Source organism: Aspergillus pseudotamarii, assembly GCF_009193445.1.
Source record: "Aspergillus pseudotamarii strain CBS 117625 unplaced genomic scaffold BDV38scaffold_13, whole genome shotgun sequence".
NCBI classification, from domain to species: Eukaryota; Fungi; Ascomycota; class Eurotiomycetes; order Eurotiales; family Aspergillaceae; genus Aspergillus; species Aspergillus pseudotamarii.
Window position 1 is genome coordinate 462802 of NW_022475027.1, and position 20053 is coordinate 482854.

At 46.6% G+C, this 20053-nt stretch overlaps 7 protein-coding genes and 4 non-coding genes across 11 annotated transcripts; 5 read left to right on the top strand and 6 right to left on the bottom strand.

Annotated features, from left to right (window-relative positions):
- Positions 1-3237: 3237 nt before the first annotated feature.
- BDV38DRAFT_280546 (uncharacterized protein) lies at positions 3238-5331 on the top strand (the record flags this gene model as incomplete). The annotated part of the gene is made up of 1 exon (XM_032059328.1): positions 3238-5331. One exon carries the CDS (start codon positions 3238-3240, stop codon positions 5329-5331), a length of 2094 nt encoding a protein of 697 aa, XP_031916144.1.
- Positions 5332-5926: 595 nt separating this feature from the next.
- BDV38DRAFT_280547 (mitochondrial 54S ribosomal mL60 domain-containing protein) lies at positions 5927-6448 on the bottom strand (the record flags this gene model as incomplete). Its single annotated transcript, XM_032059329.1, has 2 exons — positions 5927-6287; positions 6408-6448. 2 exons carry the CDS (start codon positions 6446-6448, stop codon positions 5927-5929), a joined length of 402 nt encoding a protein of 133 aa, XP_031916145.1.
- A 40-nt stretch (positions 6449-6488) lies between these two features.
- Positions 6489-8161, top strand: BDV38DRAFT_36403 (tafazzin). Its single transcript, XM_032063227.1, has 4 exons — positions 6489-6941; positions 7018-7036; positions 7128-7238; positions 7301-8161. The coding sequence occupies exons 1-4, from the start codon at positions 6728-6730 to the stop codon at positions 8112-8114; spliced, it is 1158 nt and encodes a 385-aa protein (XP_031916146.1). The 5' UTR covers positions 6489-6727; the 3' UTR covers positions 8115-8161.
- A 166-nt stretch (positions 8162-8327) lies between these two features.
- On the top strand, positions 8328-10378 carry BDV38DRAFT_240967 (uncharacterized protein). Its single transcript, XM_032053967.1, has one exon. The coding sequence runs from the start codon at positions 8345-8347 to the stop codon at positions 10088-10090; it is 1746 nt and encodes a 581-aa protein (XP_031916147.1). The 5' UTR covers positions 8328-8344; the 3' UTR covers positions 10091-10378.
- Positions 10379-10380: 2 nt separating this feature from the next.
- On the bottom strand, positions 10381-12693 carry dbp9 (ATP-dependent DNA/RNA helicase). The gene is made up of 4 exons (XM_032053968.1): positions 12437-12693; positions 12302-12378; positions 11754-12232; positions 10381-11692 (listed from the first exon to the last, which is right to left on the bottom strand). Exons 1-4 carry the CDS (start codon positions 12639-12641, stop codon positions 10633-10635), a joined length of 1821 nt encoding a protein of 606 aa, XP_031916148.1. The 5' UTR covers positions 12642-12693; the 3' UTR covers positions 10381-10632.
- Positions 12694-13650: 957 nt separating this feature from the next.
- On the bottom strand, positions 13651-14420 carry BDV38DRAFT_280551 (uncharacterized protein; the record flags this gene model as incomplete). Its single annotated transcript, XM_032059330.1, has 4 exons — positions 13651-13828; positions 13886-14060; positions 14118-14280; positions 14358-14420. The coding sequence occupies 4 exons, from the start codon at positions 14418-14420 to the stop codon at positions 13651-13653; spliced, it is 579 nt and encodes a 192-aa protein (XP_031916149.1).
- A 558-nt stretch (positions 14421-14978) lies between these two features.
- BDV38DRAFT_240969 (uncharacterized protein) lies at positions 14979-16061 on the top strand. Its single transcript, XM_032053969.1, has one exon. The coding sequence runs from the start codon at positions 15480-15482 to the stop codon at positions 15939-15941; it is 462 nt and encodes a 153-aa protein (XP_031916150.1). The 5' UTR covers positions 14979-15479; the 3' UTR covers positions 15942-16061.
- Positions 15982-16083, bottom strand: BDV38DRAFT_t82. Its single transcript has one exon. It is a non-coding gene; the product is annotated as a tRNA-Ser (tRNA).
- Positions 16084-16932: 849 nt separating this feature from the next.
- On the top strand, positions 16933-17034 carry BDV38DRAFT_t79. Its single transcript has one exon. It is a non-coding gene; the product is annotated as a tRNA-Ser (tRNA).
- Positions 17035-19601: 2567 nt separating this feature from the next.
- BDV38DRAFT_t81 lies at positions 19602-19703 on the bottom strand. Its single transcript has one exon. It is a non-coding gene; the product is annotated as a tRNA-Ser (tRNA).
- A 164-nt stretch (positions 19704-19867) lies between these two features.
- On the bottom strand, positions 19868-19969 carry BDV38DRAFT_t80. Its single transcript has one exon. It is a non-coding gene; the product is annotated as a tRNA-Ser (tRNA).
- Between the last annotated feature and the right edge of the window lie 84 nt (positions 19970-20053).

The window sequence follows — 20053 nt, forward strand, 5'->3', positions numbered from 1 at the left end:
AGACAGGGTCCTCCTTTATTTTCTTTGCCGTGATTACCGGCATGGCTACTTAAATCAAGGCCAAGAAGCTCCTACGCTAATTTTTGCCGCTTGCATAAGCTGGTGATTGAGTAAAAGGAAGCACCAGCAATCGTACTATAATTGATATTGAAGGAAAAAAGTGAACAAGTATGGTGATCAGCTTAAGCGAAATACTGAGTGATCAGTATAGCGCATAAGCATAAAAAAGCAAAGTGAGAAGAGGCATTCACGGGTTCAGTGGCCTCTTCAGTTACTCTCACCTAACACCATGATCGGATGAATAGCTTCTGTAATTCGGGCCAAGACTGTCAGCATGTCAAGACAGGGGTCAAAGTAAGGCATAAGCTGTAGATCAGTCTCAAGCTTGTGACCCTGTGTTACCCGGTTGGCGGTCCTTGGTCCCCAGTTTAGCGGAACATCCGGCCGACAGAGATCATTGCTTTTTGCGTGTACCGACTTTCGGACCGTATTTTGCGTCTGCCTGCAGGGCCATGCAAGATCCATCAGAATTTGCTTGTGAATCGGTCCTCAACCATGCGAGAACTCTCTCATCTGATTGGGCTGTGACCCACTAGCCACAGGTGGCTTAGACTATTGATCAACGGTCATTCTGTGGCGGTGAAGTATCGAGATTTACCATCTCATCACTAACACCCGTCACTCCTTGCCGAATCAGTTCACTCAGCATAACTACCTGCTTGTCGGTGAGAAATTGGTTGGAATTGGTCTTGTCCAGCGCTAGCATCTGGATCAATCTATGCGGACCCTTACTTGGTCAATTATGTGTCCAGTGCCGCTGAGGCCTCCCCATCTAGCATCCTAGATGCTACCCAATCTTCCATTCTCACCCTTCTGCTTCTCCGTTGCCATACTCAGTGTGACACTGAGATTCGGTCGCCTCCTTTCATTGCTAGGCCGCTACCCTTTTTCTTAATTTTGTTCTTCCCCTCTTTTCTTTTCTTTTTTTCTTTTTTTCTTTTTTGCGGTTTCTGCCGGTAGTTGAACCTCTGATGGCGTGACTAGCCAGTCATCCTTGGTAAACAGCGCCTTATCCAACTAATACCTATCGATCCATGATCGGCAAACTAGATCTTATGCAGGTGCTATCTCGATATGCTCCTAACTGTAAACATTACACCCGCCCCCAACCGCGCGTACGCAGGTGGCAACAAGCCGATCGCTTAGTATCTGACAGAGAAGAACGGAGGTGTCGCGGAGCTGATACAATACCTGTTTTCTCACATCACAAAGGATAGACCACTGCTTCATATCCCCCATTTCAGTTATCTCCATCACCACATATAGTCCACGCAGACCCACTTAGTCCGTGCGAAGGATTTCACTACTTACGTTGTTGAACCTGTTTTTTCTAAACTCCCCAGTAGTTTACAACTGCACAGCATTAACTGACGCATTTCCTTGGTTTGATACTCTAGTGGTGGCTACTAAATCCAAGCGTAATTTATCATACTACCTTGGGAGTAAGACATTGACGTGGAAGATCCGCCAGAATTCCTGGATCAGATCTCAACCCAAACTTCACGGAAAAAACAACAAAAGAGAAAAAGAGAAAACAGGGAAATGTGGCGTTCACATTACTAGTAGTATTTGTTGTTTGTGATGAACATCGGGTTAGTAAACAATGCGGTAGGTAAACAGGCTACCGAGCGAGCTGATTGGGTGAATGGGCGATTTGCGTTTGCTAATTTAAACACCTATAGACAGGGATTTTCATTGTTCTGCCTGGGATTAGAGAACGGAAGGCGAATGTTTACATTTTTCCAGAAACGACAGTGCAGCCTGAAAAAATCGGAAGCAGTGGCGGGATGCGGACACGTATCCTATCTATAGTCGGCGTTCTATAGGGTTGGCCCGATGGAAATTTTCTTTGTGAAGCTGTATCACGGACGGAGACTGTTGTCTCAGACCCAAGCACAACGTCACTTTTTGCTGGGAAAGGACTTCATTGGCCACTTGAATATCTTGAAAGTGACACAATAAAGTTGAAAAATAATATTAAAGGACCTATTACCGATCCTAAAACATACAAAGACCTAAGCGAATTCGCCATCGCAGTGTCCCCTTTCACTGGCTTTTCCAGAAATGGTGCGATACCTCTAGCTGGTGGAATCTAGCTGGCCCAATGAGTGTGAATTGTCCAAACAATTTAGGTGGAAGCATGACGTCCCTGATGGCGCACTGGAGTTGATTTCATGTTTCCAAAACTTGTAAACTTCTCATTTGGAATATTGGGTCCGCCTGGTCAGCAAACTGTAACATTTATTGACTGATGGGAGCCAACTTCACCATCAATGAGTCTTATACACGGAGGGTGAAAGAAATTTTGATCCGCCGATTATCACCGTTTAACCCAGGGCCACATAAATATTCCAACGTAGTTTTGCGAAAACCAAGTGATAGGCAACGCTATCCCAACCGACTCAATTATCATGCTAGATGTAGGCATTGCACAACAGGTATAACTCATGTGCCTCTTGGGGAATTTCTTGTATACTATGGGATAATCGAGGAGATACAATGTGCATCCTGGCAGTAAAGTAGCTGTTGTTTCAGTCCCTTGGGTAGTAACTAAACTCATCCATACTCATCTCCTGCTAATTGTTAGTGCCTTGAAGAATATACTCTGACACTAGGTGCTTGCCGACGGGATCGAGATATATATTGTAGCAAGCCTTCACAACGGGAATCACTGGCACCTGTAAAGCTCAGCTAGTCAGAGGATACATACTCCTCGTGATGTGTATTATCTTATGCTTAATAGAAATAGTAGCCAGCGCCAAGTTCTATTGGCAAACACTCTAATAGTGTAGCCATCGCTATGGCTAATATATGACTGCTATTACGGATACAATTTGAAGGATGTAGCGAGGATTGGATCTGAACTCTGGGGGTGAGATCATCCATAATTTAGTTATTAATTCCATATTGAAGAACCTCGAAGAACATGACCGGCCAAAGCAGGGTTAGGTTAGTACTAAAGTGAAGCAGCCAGCTTCAGTCATACCTTCCTCTTACAACTCTCACGTGCCATTCACGACTCTCTTGTCCTCTCTGAAGGAATCCCACCGCAGCTTCACCTTACTCCCATATTGTTATTAGAATGATCATTGAAGACCCCCTCCGATGGCACCGACCTTTCCTCGACTCTATCATACTCTACCTGGCTATTACCCACCAATTAGAGGCGCACCTCCCATGCCAATATCAGGCCCAAAGATCATTACTCTTAAGGCTGTTCTCGAGCTCTTCACTGGGACATTCTGCATATTCGTTGTCTCCGTTCTAGTCTGGAAGCTAGGGAAATTCTTCCGTCGCTTCACCAAGGAAAAGGTCATTGGGGGAGGAAACACCCCTGCGCGTCGCTACACAAAGACCTGGTACGGATGGGTTCCGCTCCAACGACAAAAGCCCGATAGGTCCATAGTGCAAAAGTGTTTCGCGAACGTTCGACGATGGACGACATGGAATTCAGCTAAGAACAGCTATTGTTCGATTTGGTGGAGTTCTAATCAGAAGGAGCTGGAAGCATGCAAGCAGGACTCAATGCACCCTCAAAGTCTACCGACGCATCTCAGAAAATGTAAACTTACAGCAGCAAACACTATCCACACCCCTTACGGATACACCCGAAGCGCAGGCAAAGGCGGCGAGTCATACTCCTCCCCGAAAATGACTGGAGTTCTCCGATCCGAGAATGTGTCCAACACTCGTGCTGGGAGATATAAACTACCGATAAAGAGACAGCGCAGGAATGTCTCCTCTGCAAAGGAGTTGTTCAGAGATGACCTTCCATGTGTAGGCCCTGTGACCCGAGCAAAACGACCCACAATGATTCTGAATTACTGTACAATTCAAGCAGGCAAATCTTCGGCGCGCTCGCTCAACCATAAAAGGTTCCTCTCCTTAGATCAGTCCGCTTGCGTCCTTACAAGAAAAGACCTCATTTTCTATATCTCAAATAATGATCCTTTGGCAAAACGAAACCACTCCCTTCCTTGTCTATCAGATCTGAAGATTACCTTTCGGGGAGTGAGGAAAAGCTCTGAAGCTTCCTCGAACTCGCAGAGACCAACTGACCATCACCGAAAATCAAGAAACCTTCAGGCATTAAAATATTCACGCAAATACCAACTTTGGTCTGCCCAGATGGCACTGAATGTTCCGGAATGTGGAAGATATAGCACGCATCGATTTCCAGTTCCTCCAGGGAGTCCCAGGTCCGAGTTGCTGACCGAGTTCTCGTCCCATCAAACGACTCTAGCAAGGATGATAAATAGAGACAGGCGTAGCACAGTTTGGAGCTCATTGAGTGGTTCGAGTGGCCGCAGTATCTCCGGCACTCACAAAGGTTGTCTAAGAAGAGCGAGGGTGGTAAGCTATCAATCAAAACCTACCATTGCTAGAGCCCGACAACCGGCAGAAACGTTATACAGGCAAGATCAATGTCAAATTCAGACTACTCTTCCCGTTGATATGCATCGGAACCAAGTTCAGTTTGTTCAATATCAATATCCATCTACGCAGCTACGAGAGTCCATACCGTCCCAAGGAAGTGGAAAAGAAGGAAGACCCCAGAGCAAGAAGAACGCCAACCTGCATGGGACAAGGTTCGCACAAATCACTATCCCATTGAGGCATTTGAGCAACTGGGAGATAAGGCTGATCGACGGCTTGGACCGAAAACTTGGATGGCTATCTTACCAGCTTATGCCAGGTCGAAAACCGTTTCACTTTCCCCTACTGCCGAACCATTGGCTTAATATTCGCACTTGGGTCATTTATGACCCTGCATCGCGTGCGCCTATCGATGTAAAGCGGCAGTTTGGGGATCCCAGATTCAAAACACCTCCGCCAACGCCTCGGCGTCCTAAGCGCAAGTATCCTAGAGTGGCTCGTGGAGTTGCCAACACACCGCGGATAGAATCATGGAGAATAGCTGTCAATCAAAACAGAAAAGCATCGGGGCTGAGAGACTTTGTCAAACGGGTTGATTTATATGACGACTCGGCCGATGACCCTCCGGACGGATATATCGATCCAGCCTGTTGGTTAATTCGAAAGCCACCACAAGGACATCAACTGTCTGCCAGACAAAATGCCGCATACTATGAGGGGGGAGCAGGCTGGCAAGAAAGATTAGATGATTGGCAAAACATCCGCCGTGGGTATCGAATCCGCAAGGCAATTTACGAAGGTAGAGCCAACAGATCTAGAGCAAAGCAAATCGCAGTCGGTATTTCTCGGTTCTGCAAAACAGCATGGTATCGGCGACAGAAGCAGCAGACCTGAGCCAGTGACTCCTTCAATGGCAGCTTTGGGGGCAGCAGTTGCGTGCAAAACCTGGGTGGTTTGCTAACTGGATAAGATAAATTTACCACGTAGGTAACGATGTTCGTCTTCTCTCCTGCTATATTCTTACTAAAATCTTCCATCGGGTCATGTTCGCCCTTTTGCATGTTATTTTAGTTCACTGCGGCGTCCAGTCCTTACTATGTGGCGGGTTCACGGGTAATCTCGTGGAAACAAACCAAGTAATTGTACATGCGCTCGAGACTAAAAGTAACTATGATTGTAACTAAACAAGGAAATTCAACACAGTCATGGTGTGATTTGCCCAGTTGCCAAAACTCCGGTAATCCCTCATGTATCCGTTTTCTAGTTTAAGACGCTCTCTCATGAGAAAGCATGGCCAATAAGCGCCAAAGTGTATCGTACAATATGAATCCCAGCATTTACTCGCAAGGTTCGGCCCCGAAAGCCTGGTGGCAGTGTTCGCATCGAAGTGTTTCGAGATAGTACACCAAGCAACTGTTTAGAAACCAGGAGGGTTCACGCGCTGGCTGACTCGTGTCCATTTCGGCAGCTCTGTCACATAAAATATCAGCTACAGACTCACATATTCCCAATATCTAGCTTCCCATTCTATTCTGGTTTTCGTCCGCACATCCCAGGCGAGTGACGTGACATGCGAGGTGGAGAGGGATTGCAAAAGACGGACGATTAGGGGCAACGTACTGTGAATGCCTTTGCGGTATGTCTTTTCCTTCTTGTCGAAGAGAGTGTATTTATCCTTGGGCAGCATCTCCTCCTCGCGAGGCATTTCCCGATACCACCGGTCGACGGATCGTGCCTTCTGTCCATTACGTGCAAGGGCGGCGCTGATGGTGTCTACCACGCGATCGACGGAGCGAAGGCGCTTCCTCTGACGAGCCTTCTGAGGCTGCGAGATTCGCCATGGGATCTTCCTGTTTCGGGATAAGAAGAGATGGTTAGAATTCACTCTGGACTTGTTGACGAAGAACGTTCGGGGAGGGGCAATTGCGGGTGATTCGACGAGTTTACAGAGAGTCAAACAGAATACCTACCACAGAAGACCAGAAAAGAGAGGAGACGACGCCTTGAACATCTTGTGTGCCACAGAATATGGGGTTGCGATAACAAAGGGCAAGTGTTTAAAGGTGTAGTCTCGGGCGAAAATCCCGTTCTGAGGTCAGGTTCACGTGGTCCGTGCGTCCTCCAACCTCCGCGGATTAAAAATAAAAAAACCAATTAAGATGCCAATTGCTGACACGCCGATGATCCGGGGTCCTCTTTTTTACCCCGTCCCTGGTTTCTTTTCCTTTCCGTCCTTCTTCCCCGCCAGGCTCGAAGCGTCCCAATAATTTCATGGAGCTTCAATAACTTCATGATGTCGGGCGATAGGGATTCCGGTGCAACAGGGGAATGTCCCTCCTTACCCTGGAGGGTCATGTCCTCCGCGACAATATTTGGAGTCGCTGCGCTATGTCGCTCATTTTTGTATACGCTTAGTCGACCCGAGGTAAACGGCCTCGACTCGTTTTTGGAGTTGCTCGACTCTCGAAGTGATCCGTCCAAGAGAACAAAGGGCCTACTCACAGGTACTGTTCCCTTTGTTTATTGTCTTTCCAATAATGTTTTGACGTGCGATGGCTAACCTCACGTTTTTTACGATAGTTTCCAACCATATCAGCGTGTACGTACGTACGATGCGCCTCAGAATGGCCGAGGCGACCTGATTACTCGCGACAAAGAAGAGTACACTGACCATGGTCGCTAACGAGCAGTATGGATGATCCGATCATGTGGGGTTTCCTACCATTGCGATACAATTTTGGCTTCTCGAACTGGAATAAAAGATGGGGATTTGGCAGTCATGACATCTGCTTTCAGGGCAGGTATGACTCCTGTTTTCGGCCTACCGCAACGAACAGCCCGGCTAACAACGAGGGACTGAAAGGCCCTTATCCCTATTCTTCACCATGGGTCAGGTTCTGCCCACCCATCGACTCGCACACTCACCCTACGGTGGTGTTGCACAACCAGCCGTAACCCAGGCGATCAGATTGTTATCGAAAGGACCCTTCCCCGTTAACGCACACAATGCCCGTCCCGAGCGACAATATTGGAGTCGACAGAACGTCTGCGTCGACCCCTTTTCCGACCTTCCCATGGCCTACACCACTAATGGAGAGGACTCACATCTGGCACCATCCGCATTCTCTTGCAACTCCTACTCCTGGGTCCATATCTTCCCGGAAGGCAAAATCCACCAGGCACCGAACAAGACAATGCGCTATTTCAAATGGGGCGTTGCTCGACTAATTCTAGAAACCAATGAATGCCCTGACGTCGTTCCTATGTGGATTGAAGGGTTTGACCAGGTCATGCATGAGAGCCGCGAGTTTCCACGGTTCCTTCCACGACCCGGGAAGGACGTTAGTGTCACTTTCGGACAAAAGGTTGATACTGACGCAGTGTTTGGAGATATGAGGCGGCGATGGCGGGATTTGAAGGCCAAGGCCGAAGCAAAAGCTCCGGAGACTCGCGACCTCCCCGTGGGAGTGTTGAGCGACGAGCTTCTTAACGGAAAGGAGGCAGTTGAACTGCGCAAAGAGGTCACCAAGAAAGTTAGGGACCTTGTGTTAGACGTAAGACGCTCGAGGGGGCTACCCGATGAAGATCCAAAAGAAGGTTTGGTAGAGACCTGGATCCAAGAAGGGCCGAAACGTGAAGGAAAGATGGATGATGAATCCTGGGTTCGTGATATATGAAGACCTTCATATACCAATGTATAATAGGCAGAAAGACAGCCAGAAGTGTAAATCATCACACTAGAAGAAGACTTGACCCAAACTTATTCTACCTTACGAGTGACTCGGTGTCAGTGACTCAGTGGGGGCGGATTTATCAGATTTATCGATAAGATTTAAAGCTTCCACCTTCCCGCACCTCGGCGTCATTTCCAACTTCCCCTCTATCCTCCACCCGTACACTTTCCTCGATGCCCAAAAAGCATCATAGGTCTACTTTCACCAAACCGGCTAGCACCGCTCACCATACTCTAGCTTCCTCTGGCCTCCGAGATGATCGTTTCCGGTCGTCATCAACTGAGCAGCCATCCGTCAACGACCTGATCAACCATCTCCGCCGTACCCAGGTGTCCAGCTCTCCTTCCGAGGATGGCACCAGAGCTCCTTTCAGGACGGTCGCGCCGCGATCCGTCCATCCATCGCTGCGTAACCTACTAGAGCTCCCCGAAACGCCGCCTCCCCGCCCTCGCCCAGATGCCCGCCGCGCCGGAGTTGGTGGGCGACGGGTGAGAAGGACCGCTGGGCCACCGCCACCTGAGAGCTGGCTGCTAGGAAACTATTCATCGGAGAATCCAGAGGAAACCGGTCTGGAAGCTGGCACAGCGGAGGCCGAGAGAATCATATATCGCCTCGATCGTCTCCCGGGTACGACGTTTCCCCGAAGAACCTCCTTGCTACATATGCTGCTCAAATCTATGGCTTTACATTGGGCTTGGCATCTTGAATATGACGGGCAGTTCCTTGCACTCCTACCTAGTCATATCAAAGTGCTACTACTTAGCTATGTCGGCATCCACGCAAGAGACCAGCCGTTGCGGGGTATGATGCATGGTCTAAGACCGCTGATTGAGAAACATCGGCCTGAAGAAGACGATATATCGCAGGACAGTGATTTGGAGATAAGCCGCTTGGATCTAGGCGGTGCGGTAGGGCGCTGGATGACCTGGAAGCAGCTTTCCAGCGAGCTAATCGTGTCCGCGAAACCCAGTACGGTGCAACATACTATGAAAGAGCCCGTCCCAGCGTCCTGGGAGGATAAATTGAGCGAGGATGATGAACCTGCCATCGCTGAGAATACTCTTCTCCCTAAAACACTGACCCAAGGACTGCGCTTTGAGAATCTCCGTTATCTCTCACTAGCGCATCCAGTTCCATCTGCTACTAACTGGAACTCGCTCATCAACCTCCTCTCCCGCCTTTCAACCATAACCCACCTATCGTTGGCACATTGGCCCGTCCCGACAGTCACACCGAACGCTGTTAACGCCCGCGTACGACACCCAACGCAAAGATCCTTAACCTTTGCCTACGGCGGCACAGACGCATACTCTTCATTCGAGAACAACTGGGCTGAAGCAGCCGGTATCCTGCGGAGACTCTCCCGCGCAACTTACTGTCTGAAATGGCTAGACCTAGAAGGTTGCGGCGACTGGGTCCCAGCACTGAACTGGGACGGCGTGGGACCAGATGGCGAGGCGTACGTCGCCGGTCCAGAATGGAATGGGTCATGGAGAGATATCGAGTTTATCCGTCTAGGTCCAGGATGGCTTCCTCATATTGATGATAGCGAGTTACTGCCTCTTCACGCTTCTTCTGGACAATCTGCTGCTGCGTCTTTATCTCTCGCAGCATCATCTTCTTCTTCTGTGCCCCGTTCTCTAGCATTCTCTATGCATGCTCCGTCTCCTGATCAGCCGACGGATTCCGATGATCTTCCATGGGACGTCGAAGTGGAACGAGTTAAGTATCGTCGCGAGAAGGAGCTGGAACGATATCGTGAAGCCGTGCAAGCTGCGAAAGCAGTGCAGCAGCGAGTACAGCGGACGAGAAAGGCGGGCAAGGGAAAGTGGGTGCAATTTTCTTTCGGCTTAGACGGGTTGGAAGAGGATGTCCTTAGGCGGTTGCTCGGGAAGGAGTATTTGAGTCTTCTCCCTTGATGGGATGAGACCTGGTTGTATATACATTCAACTATTAGTACATGGCGCCGCGGGAAACCGGTGAGGTAAATGCCATTGTAGGGCTATCTTAACTTGTATATTCGAATAGAGTCATTGCCAACAGCTTACTTCTATGAGTTATAGTTTTCTTACCTGGCTGTCTACCTTCTCAGGTCACTCGGATGTCTGAATTCGTAGCTCGTAAAGCCGACTTCCTAAAAGGATAGACAGCGAGTGCCTGAGGTATTTAAATCTATGTTGGAGCAGTTAGTAAATACCGGATCATAAACTCGGAACAATGAGAAGTCAGATTCAATTCTTAGGATATCACCATATATAGGTACTAGATACTTCCTACAGAGCTTCATCAGATGACAGTTCTTGGTAGATATTCCATGTATAGCTGTAGATATCGAAAACGACTAGAGAATCTTCATCTGGTATGCTTAAAGTAACTTTTACATTTCCCAAACCAGTATGTACAGTAAAATGAACAGCATGATGGTATTTTCTTTGAAGCACAATAATTATCCGTAATTCTTTTACTTCCGGCCCCGGTTAAACGTCTTCAACGGATCGACCTTCTTCTTCACTCCGGCGAATTTCCGGCCATTGCCCTTGCCGCGATTCTTCTCTCTTGCTTTCCTGATGCGGTTCTCGTTTTGTTTTCTGAAACTCACGAAGCCGACGTCTCCACTAGAAAGACCCTTCTTTCCCTTGGCGGGCATCAGGTACTCTGGGATATGTTTGAGGTGAGGTTGGACGCGTGCGGAGCGCAGCTCGTCGTCGTGGCGCAGCTGACGCAGCTCTTCAGGGTTCTCTTCGAAGTGGCGCTTGAGCTTCTCGCTCTTGATCAGCTCTTGACGGATTTCTCTGGCTCGAGCTTCCTGCACGGCGAGTCGTGTTACGGCACGAAGTGCGTCGGTCATACGATACCGGAAGGCTTCGACCTGCTTCATTTCGAAGTGGTACGGTTTCACCTCGTGGCCGAGTTTGCCTTGCCGCTTGACGATCTTCGTTAAAACGGACTCATCATGCTTGGAGGTGGAGGTGGAGGTGGGCCTGTGCTTTCCGTGCTGGTCCTTGGGGACGACGAATGATAGCGCCATGCCGGTCTTGCCTGCTCTTCCGGTACGACCGATTCGGTGTGTGTAGGATTTCGAAGTGGAGGGAAGGTCGAAGTTCAGAACGCATGCAACATTTTGGAAGTCAATGCCGCGGGAAATTCCGTAGTCTTTCTCCTTTCCTGATACCTTGCGGCGCTTGGACTTCTCTTCCGGTTCTCCCTCATCCTCGTCACTTGACCCTGCTTCGTCGGCGTTTTCTTTCGATTTCTTCGACTTCCGGGCTCCTACTACCTCTTGCTCGTCTGCGGCGATGAGGATATCGTAGACACCCTTGTTGAACTCCTGGACGACATGTATACGGGAGTTGATAGGCAATTCTGAGTTCAGCACGCAACTCTTGATTCCGAATTGTTCGAGGAACAGCTTCACACGATAACAACGGTCGACGTCGTCCACGAAGATAATGACTTTTCCTTTGATCAGCTGAAGCTTGAAGATGACGTAAGTTAGAAGGAACTTCTCGTCCTCCGCGCATCTGCAGCAGGCAACGTTAATCACCGAATCATGAATACCAATGGGGTTGACATGAATCTCACCTGACCACAAATTGACTGACACCAGCACCCTGGTCATCCTTGTCTTCTAATTTCAAGGTTACAGGGCTCCGACAGAACAAACCCTTCAGGGTATCCACCTCGTCAGTGAGTGTAGCACTCATGAGGAAAGTCTGCACACCACGTGGGATAGCCTTCGCCAAGGCATTAATGTCCTCCTCGTACCCATATGACAGAACCAGGTCCGCCTCATCAATTACAAGGTGTGTCAAGTTCTCCAGGGACAAAGCGGAGCTGCCGAGATTGGTGACAACACGAGCGGGCGTCGAAACAACCAGATCGGGGTAATCAGCCAGCATAGTGCGCTGGACTGCATCCGAAACCTTTTGTGTCAGATTCACCGAGCGCACGTCCTTTCCGCAGAAAGCAGCAAAAGTGGTAACGACATTCTGGACCTGTTCCGCAAGCTCTCGAGTAGGGACGAGGATGAGGCCTGTGGTCGCTTTTAATGAAGGATCGGTCTACAGTGCAGAGGATTAGTATAAAGATGCTTAAGTACTCAATATAAACAAGAGTAAAGGTATACGAACAGCTTTCTTCTGAAGAATGGTCTGCAGGATGGGAAGTACATATGCGGCAGTCTTGCCAGATCCGGTCTTCGCACGAGCTACATCTTATCAGCGCCCGGTGTTCCCCGGAAGATGACTATTCAGATCAACACATACCCAAGATATCCTTGCCCTCCAGCGCCAGTGGAATCGCCTTCGCTTGAACAAGTGTGGGCTTGGTGAATTTCTCTTTAATCAGAGCTTGGCGCAATCGCGGGTCCAGGTTAAGGCTCTCGAAGTCGGCGGTGTCGTCCTGCTTCTTTCCCTTCTTATCTGCGGCCTCCGGAGAGGGAACATCGTTTGCGTCAAGCTTCCGCTTCATTTTTGGGATTGAAAATTCCAAGAACCTTCGAGCGTCCTTGGTTTGGGTGGCTTTGATGGTGGTGAGGATGTCTGCTTGAAAGTTTTCCTCATCAGGCGGTTCAGAAAATCTGTCGGGCGGTGAGATTTTTGAGTGGCAGTATTTTCTTTTCGGCCCCACCGCAACAGAACCTTATTCTTGTTATCGATTTGGGAAATCATAAACATTGCCTGCCCATGTCGCCTTGCTCCATATCTGAATATGCTGTCCTGGTCCTTGGTCCAGTTATATGACAGTCGATACATAATGCAGAATCGGATTTTTCCAGATACAGTAGTCATCTCAACAGATTATTTACTATTACAGAAGGTATAGTACAGGTCAATGTAGAGCAATATATTTCGAAGCCAATGTGTGTTATTTCGCAGGCTAACAGCTAAATTCACAATCAAACTAACGTTGGTTTCAACACGTAAGGGTGTATTAACCATCAAAAATCTCGTATTATCTCACGGAGGAAAGTATGACTAATATACCATCATGCCATGCATTAATACAGACAATAGTTTCACTCCTGGGCCAATCTTGAATTCGGCCATGACCAACTAACCCCCAAGGTATAGCACCACAGAGGAATAGAATTAAATTTCCCGAGGTCCTTTAGGATGTGATGCATGGCAACGGAAAACGTATCGAGAGGAATAATCAAGACAAATAAAGTCTTCCTTGAACACATATCAGCATGCCATTAGAACAATGGCAAACGTTTGGTGGAGGGTCAACAATGTGGCTGTCAAAGAAGGACTCGCAAGAAAGTCAATGATCATGACAGAAGATAACAAAAGGAACGAAGACGAGTAAGCATGGCAACTGAACCACATGTACGCTCCACATTCGAGGCATCCTAATACTCAAGTTCGGTTTCCCTTTTCGCATATAAGTGGGATTTGACTATGGATTTCTCGCTGATGGTCCCTACTGGAAGAACTGTTTTGTTATGTTCGACTGTATAAGTTTTGCCAAAATTCAATCAAGACATGGCGTGTAGTCTCTGATACGGCTTAGGGGTCACCTCAATGGCCTCCTTTGCCATTTTTGGCTCGTTGGGACCGTACCTGGGTTGTTGGTCTTTCGTATAGACGGCTGCATGCTTCGAGGGACTCACACTCGCTTTGGCGACTCCCAGGCGGCCGTAGGTGTGCACCGGGCTAAATGAGTATATTAAGTATACGTTACCAGATAAGGATTCCCTGCGAGTCACTTACAAGCACCATGCACACTGATCCATTTCATTGAAGACCACCATGCGGCGGATGGCAGTGTAGCTCTTGGTGCTGAACTTTCCCACAATCATCAATTCATGATCACTTGTAAGGCTTTTGGTGCCTCCTCTCAGAGGCGCGGCATTCCCCATACCCTCGTGCCAAATGGCAGCAAAACCTGGATATCCAGTTAGATGATAGAAGCAAGGTTGTAGCTCGGGAGAGATGGTCGTACTCTTCCAACTTTGAAAAGCTTCTTGGGATTGGTCTGGACTTTGTAGCCTGGATATAATCAGTCCATGCTCTTGCGGGCTATGAGCGGCTACTTGACTGTCGAAGCATACGAATATCAAGCGTTTCATTGGCGGTAGGCCAGAAGTGACAGGTTTGGGGATGTACTAGCGAGAAAATTGTCCGGTCTGTCACCCTCGTCAAATTCTAACTATTCCGTTGCTTTTATTTGTTCTACACTTACATTTGTGGCATTGAAAGCTGATGTAAACCCTGCGGTGCCTCCGGGATAGCCAGCGCTACCCATGTCTCGAAAGTTCGTCAGGGTATAACCCGAAAAATAAGAGCCCCAACGGTATAGAAGGTAACTCTCTTTTATATCACACTGCGCCCGATTATAGTCTCCGACAACCTGGTCCGGGAGGATGCCCACTGTGCTACAAAGCACTGGGGGCATGTGTTAGTGTTATATGCGAGCATTTGGTCACTGCCAGCGATAAAGTAGGTAATAGACAAGCCCTTATGTTGAAATAAATTTCCTAACGCTTCCTTTCTCTTTAGCTTGAGTCTGCCATTCCAGTCCGAATCGAGTTGGACTACGATGAGCCCCTCAAAAGTACGCTTCCACATTGGGCTATAAAATTACTGCTCAAGACAAAGGTCGAGATTCTTTAACTCTGTCGCTCTGCCTAAGGGGCTCAGTCAAGGATGGAGTAGTCCCAGATACACTCTTGCTCCAAGGTTGGACGATGGATTATCAGACACTACAGTGCGGAGAGCGAAAACGGTCAAGGGACGATGAAAGAGACCCTGAAATCAGGTACTCACAAGATTTCTACCGGAAATCTGAGCCCATTCTTGGAAAGTTTAGACTGGTCCCAGTGCTGGAATTGATACTAGAATGTATCGAGGAAACACTCAAACAAGATGCCAAAACAGCTTCCGCATCCCAGAACGCTTTCCGCAAGACGCTCGTGCAGGCATTGAGAAATGCTCAGAAGAGCTTAAAGCTCATAAATGGCAAGAACATGTGGTTGTACTACACTTGCCCTGGGCCACAGATGCCTCAGGCATCTTCCTGCTGTCGTCTCCATTACGAAGCGCTTATCAACTATCTGATGGGCCCTGTTAAGCCACTAAATCAGGTAGCATATCACGCACAAAACCGAAAGATCAATATCACGGAAAAGACTCGTGACCACCTCCAGCAACTAAGAATATTGTACTGGAGACTTGAAAAGACTCGGATTCTTGATTTCGAGTTCATATCGTTGAAGCAGAAGTTTCGCCCATTCCACTGCACCTTGGAATCAGACAATTGGATGGAAAGCTGCTATATGAAGCGAATATCGATTACGGTCTGTCCATGGAGGAATTTATGAAGGCGATATCCTCGTATGTATCAGGTAAGCACGAAATGATGGTAACGAATTTCCTAAGATGCTATGGTGGTCTCAAAACCAAAGGAGAGACGCCACTCCAGATTAGGGACAAGAGTATCTCAGTGAGCGGTCACGATGCAGAGGATATGAAGATACTGTCTTGGTTTACGACCCAAGAAATGCAGTGTCTCCTCCGGATCTTGGAAGGCTGTGATAAGTTGATACAAAACAAGATCTCTCACAAGGCCCACAAGAATTTCCAGCCGATCAACGTCGGGGACATTTGTAAAAAGCCGTTCTCTGGTCTCCCGGCACGAACCCTTGAGACGGTGCACGAATTTCTGAGCGGAAGGGAAGGGCCTTGTGGAGAATACCGTAACCATACTGCTTCATATGACACTGAGGCGATGGCAGCAATAGTGAAATATCTCGTACAGCTGAAGTGATGTTAATTAAATGAGAGTGCAAAACAAATAAGCAAAAAGTCGACACCAGTGAGATTCGAACTCACGCCCCCGAAGGGAATGCCTAAGCTAATACACATAGTGATATAGCAGGGCATCGCGTTAACCACTCCGCCATAGTGCCATTTTGATGGTATAACATGCCATACATTTAGAGTCACCAACTACCAAACTTTGTAACAGTATCACATGACCTACAATTTCACAAAGTTTATGAACAGCATGTGCTTTCCTTAGTGCACCATATATCAGTATCAGTATCTACTTTGAGTCTGCTAGCTTAGCTGCTTACTTCTCTGAGTCCAAGTTTCTGGTGGGACTTATGGCAGATAGTGCAGAGCTGGCTAAACCCTACCTGTGTGTAGTTAATTGGTGTAGTGGACTATGGTTTAATATGAGCCTTGATAATATTCCTGTTCCCTAATCGGCCTGTCCTTGTATTGGTTGCCAGCTCCTATATATATACGTATTCACAGCCACACTGGGTATCTATATAGGTCATAAGATAACTATCTTCAAGTACCTCGGTATTTCTTTTGACAACTGAGCTCATAGAATAAAAGGTCTAAGAGAAAGGAAGACTTAATAAGGCTACGTTTGGTAGAGTGATGGCAATATCACTTACTTATGCAAACTCTAAGGGCTTTGTATTGTGTGGTAAGGTCTTGAATCTAGGTTTCAGTTATCAGCCATTGTCTGTTGCGGTGCTTTTGATCGTATCCCAAGGAATAAGGCTAGTGCTAGGTAGGTCTTTTAATATAGCTGTTTTAATAATAATGATCTTAAGAAGTTTGAAGCGAAGAGAATTATAATTATAGCTATTGTATGATCTGTGACAGCAATATAACCTATCAGTCCTAGTAACTAGGTCCAGCGGATTAGTTAACATATTGTTGCTAACTATGTGGTAGGTGAAAATCTGTAAGGTTTTAGGTTTGTTACTCACATTTTACATCAAAAATAACAGTTATAGGGCACTATGGCGGAGTGGTTAACGCGATGCCCTGCTATATCCTAATAAGGCTTAGCTTAGGCATTCCCTTCGGGGGCGTGAGTTCGAATCTCACTGGTGTCGTCTTTTTTTAATTTGTTTCTCTGTTGTCTCCAGCCAGATAACGTTGTATGCAGCTAGAAAAAAGGTTTGGTAGTTAGTTTTTTAGTATTCGACAGTGGAGTGAATGATGAATACATAGGCTCGCGCGGGGGCCCTTTGTTTACAGTATCAAATTATTGATTGAACTTCATTCACCCAATCAGGCACTTTAGCAGAGTGAGTGAGTGAGTATTTCACAGGTGTCGTTGTTTCTTCTCCATAATCATCATTTAAGCATAAGAGAAAGGTCTTAGTTATTACCGTTCTCCGGTTATTTCTGCCAGACATTCGTTGTTCGGCCCTTCCTGCCGGCCAGGCAGTTCTTCCGCCATTTGGCCTAGCGTAATATAGTATACACAAACATCATCACGTACACAGCCATTCCATCTAAAGGCGCTACCATTACGGTAGAGCCCCGTTATAAGCAATCAATTTAGCAAGCGACTGAAATTATTTATATCGGGGTATTCCCTAACGTGATCGGTAAGCGAGCGACGTATGTAAGCGGGTGACGTGCCACCCCCCATACTGAAATTTAAAATGATCAAAACACCATGAATTTAGACTTCTATATAAAAATAAGTAGTTCTATCGATTCGGGCAGTGCGTGATTTTATGGCCCTGTACACCACAGCCGGAACATTTAGATAGGGCACGCCTAGGAGCCGATTCAGTAGACAGAACCCTATCTGTTTGTATAGCTTTATCTGCCTGATTTCGATGCTCTATAAGAATTCGGGCTTCAGATACTGATATACCTTCTTCAAAAGTAATCTGCTTAGTAGAGCGCTTTCGCTTTTTAATCTGCCTTTCGTTTTCAGCCTGGCTTTGATCAAGTTGATGCTTTAAAATCGTTGTATTATGAAAAGCTTGTTCAGCGCCTTTTAATATCTGATTTAGACAAGCTTTAATCGGCGAATCAGGACTGTAATACCGATTTTTAAGCAGTTTTTTAAAGCTAGATTCTGACTTCTCCAGCTGCTTAACTGTATGAGGTGTCCTAGGCGCTGAGCTGTCTTGACTGCTAGGTCTACTACCCGGAGATATAGGAGTCTTGAGCTGAACTGTTAGCTCAGATAAAACGCGCTTAGGAGATAGAGGAACTAGGCCAGTAGCTCTAAAAGCACTATAAATATTACTGCTGGTAAAGGCCTCTGTATGGGCCTCAGGATATGTGTTTAGAAAATCAAGCTTATTAATATAATTAAGCCCGCAGCGTATCTTAGATTGAACCAGGTCTCCGTACACACGTTTTAAAGGCGAGAAAATAGTAATATCAAGCGGTTGAAGCTTATGAGAAGCGTGCACAGGTATATAGATTGGTATAATATCGTTTTCTGCGCAGACCTGATCGAATCGAGGTGTTAGATAACTATCGTGGCTATCTAGAATAAGTAGCCGGTATTTTCCTATAGATCGGCCGATAGTAAGAGGTATAAAATGATTCTGCAGCCAACGTAGGTCAATATTATTACTTGTCCAGTTATTAGGACTAACCTCAATCCTCCAATCAGAAGAAACCCTGTCATCCTTATACCAGGCCTCTATATACACCTTGCCTTTGAAGATAATATAGGGAGGTAGAGCCCATCCATTAGAATATATATATTCTATAGCAGTAATCTATTCCCGGTTCCCTGGCTGTAATAAAAATGGTTTGCCTGGTACATCAGACTTAGTAATAACTTTGGTTGTAGCTATCAGGCCTATAGCAAATCCTGTTTTATCGAAATTGTAGATATCACTTGAAGCTATACTGTATTTCTGAATAGTCTTATTTACCTGCTTGAACCAAGTACCTAGGACCTTAGGATCCTCTACTTTAGTATATTGATAGTTGTAGCGGCGTGCAAAGCAGGCTTTAAGCTCAGGTGTACGCCTGGTAAAGTTATATACCTATTTTTCTCCTACAGTAGTAGGAGGAGACGCGGTATCACGCTTTGAAAGCAGAATATTGGCTATTTCTCGTACGTGTGCAGGTCGGGGAGGTACTCCACGTTTATCTAGTGATAGAATCCATTCTTTAATTAATTCCTCTTTACTAGTAGTTAATTTATGACTATTGGCACGTAGATTGCCCCTAAAAGAGACCCCTTTTAAACGCCTGCGTAGTGTAGGCTCAGGTATATTAAAAACCTTAGCTGCCTTCGTAACACTACTAAACTCATGATTTTTTATGGCTGATATAGCAAGTAGGATCCTGCCTTCCTGCTCAACGTGTGATTTTGACGATTTAGGTATTTTTGGTAGTATGGTTGGTGTTTTAATTGCCTAAGAAAATAAGGCGTATGGAAAACATGGATGACGCGTCACCCGCTTACATACGTCGCTCGCTTACCGATCACGTTATAGTTATCGGGGTTGCTTATAAAGTGGTTTTATCGTATTTTCATTCACTCACACCCGCACCACGCACATATCTTGTCATACTGGCGTGCGAGACTAAATTTTGTGGCTGTGATGAACAGAGAGAGGAAAGGAGGGTAGTAGATTAGACAGATAGGATAATAAATAATATGAAAGAAAGCAAAGAGAGCAAAAAGTTAGAGCGACACCTGTGAGATTCGAACTCACGCCCCCGAAGGGAATGCCTACGCTAAGCCTTATTAGGATATAGCAGGGCATCGCGTTAACCACTCCGCCAAAGTGCCTTGCTTGTAGATAGTCCACTATTTTATTATATATGAATGAATGCAATAATTTACTAAATGTTCCTAATATACCAACTTAACTGCTAACTTAATAATAATACTTACTTTACTATATATAGTAAGCAGTTATTTGGAGAACAAAAACTAAAACATCAACAAAAAAGCGACACCAGTGAGATTCGAACTCACGCCCCCGAAGGGAATGCCTAGGCTTATACACATAGTGATATAGCAGGGCATCGCGTTAACCACTCCGCCATAGTGCCTGATGTCGAAACTGGCAAAAACATGTGCCACATAAAGCACCTGGCGTTTTGATTTTCAAACCTACTTGTATGGATTCTCTTCAC

Bases quoted from the DNA above. Each gene is read 5' to 3' on its own strand.
- BDV38DRAFT_36403 (XM_032063227.1), top strand. From the start codon at position 6,728: ATGATGTCGGGCGATAGGGATTCCGGTGCAACAGGGGAATGTCCCTCC. The intron at 7,239-7,300 runs GTATGACTCCTG...AGGGACTGAAAG, and splicing joins GACATCTGCTTTCAGGGCAG to GCCCTTATCCCTATTCTTCA.
- BDV38DRAFT_240967 (XM_032053967.1), top strand. From the start codon at position 8,345: ATGCCCAAAAAGCATCATAGGTCTACTTTCACCAAACCGGCTAGCACC.
- dbp9 (XM_032053968.1), bottom strand. From the start codon at position 12,641: ATGAAGCGGAAGCTTGACGCAAACGATGTTCCCTCTCCGGAGGCCGCA. The intron at 12,379-12,436 runs GTATGTGTTGAT...GATAAGATGTAG, and splicing joins GGAGGGCAAGGATATCTTGG to CTCGTGCGAAGACCGGATCT. The intron at 12,233-12,301 runs GTTCGTATACCT...TCTGCACTGTAG, and splicing joins CCATTCTTCAGAAGAAAGCT to ACCGATCCTTCATTAAAAGC.
- BDV38DRAFT_240969 (XM_032053969.1), top strand. From the start codon at position 15,480: ATGGAGGAATTTATGAAGGCGATATCCTCGTATGTATCAGGTAAGCAC.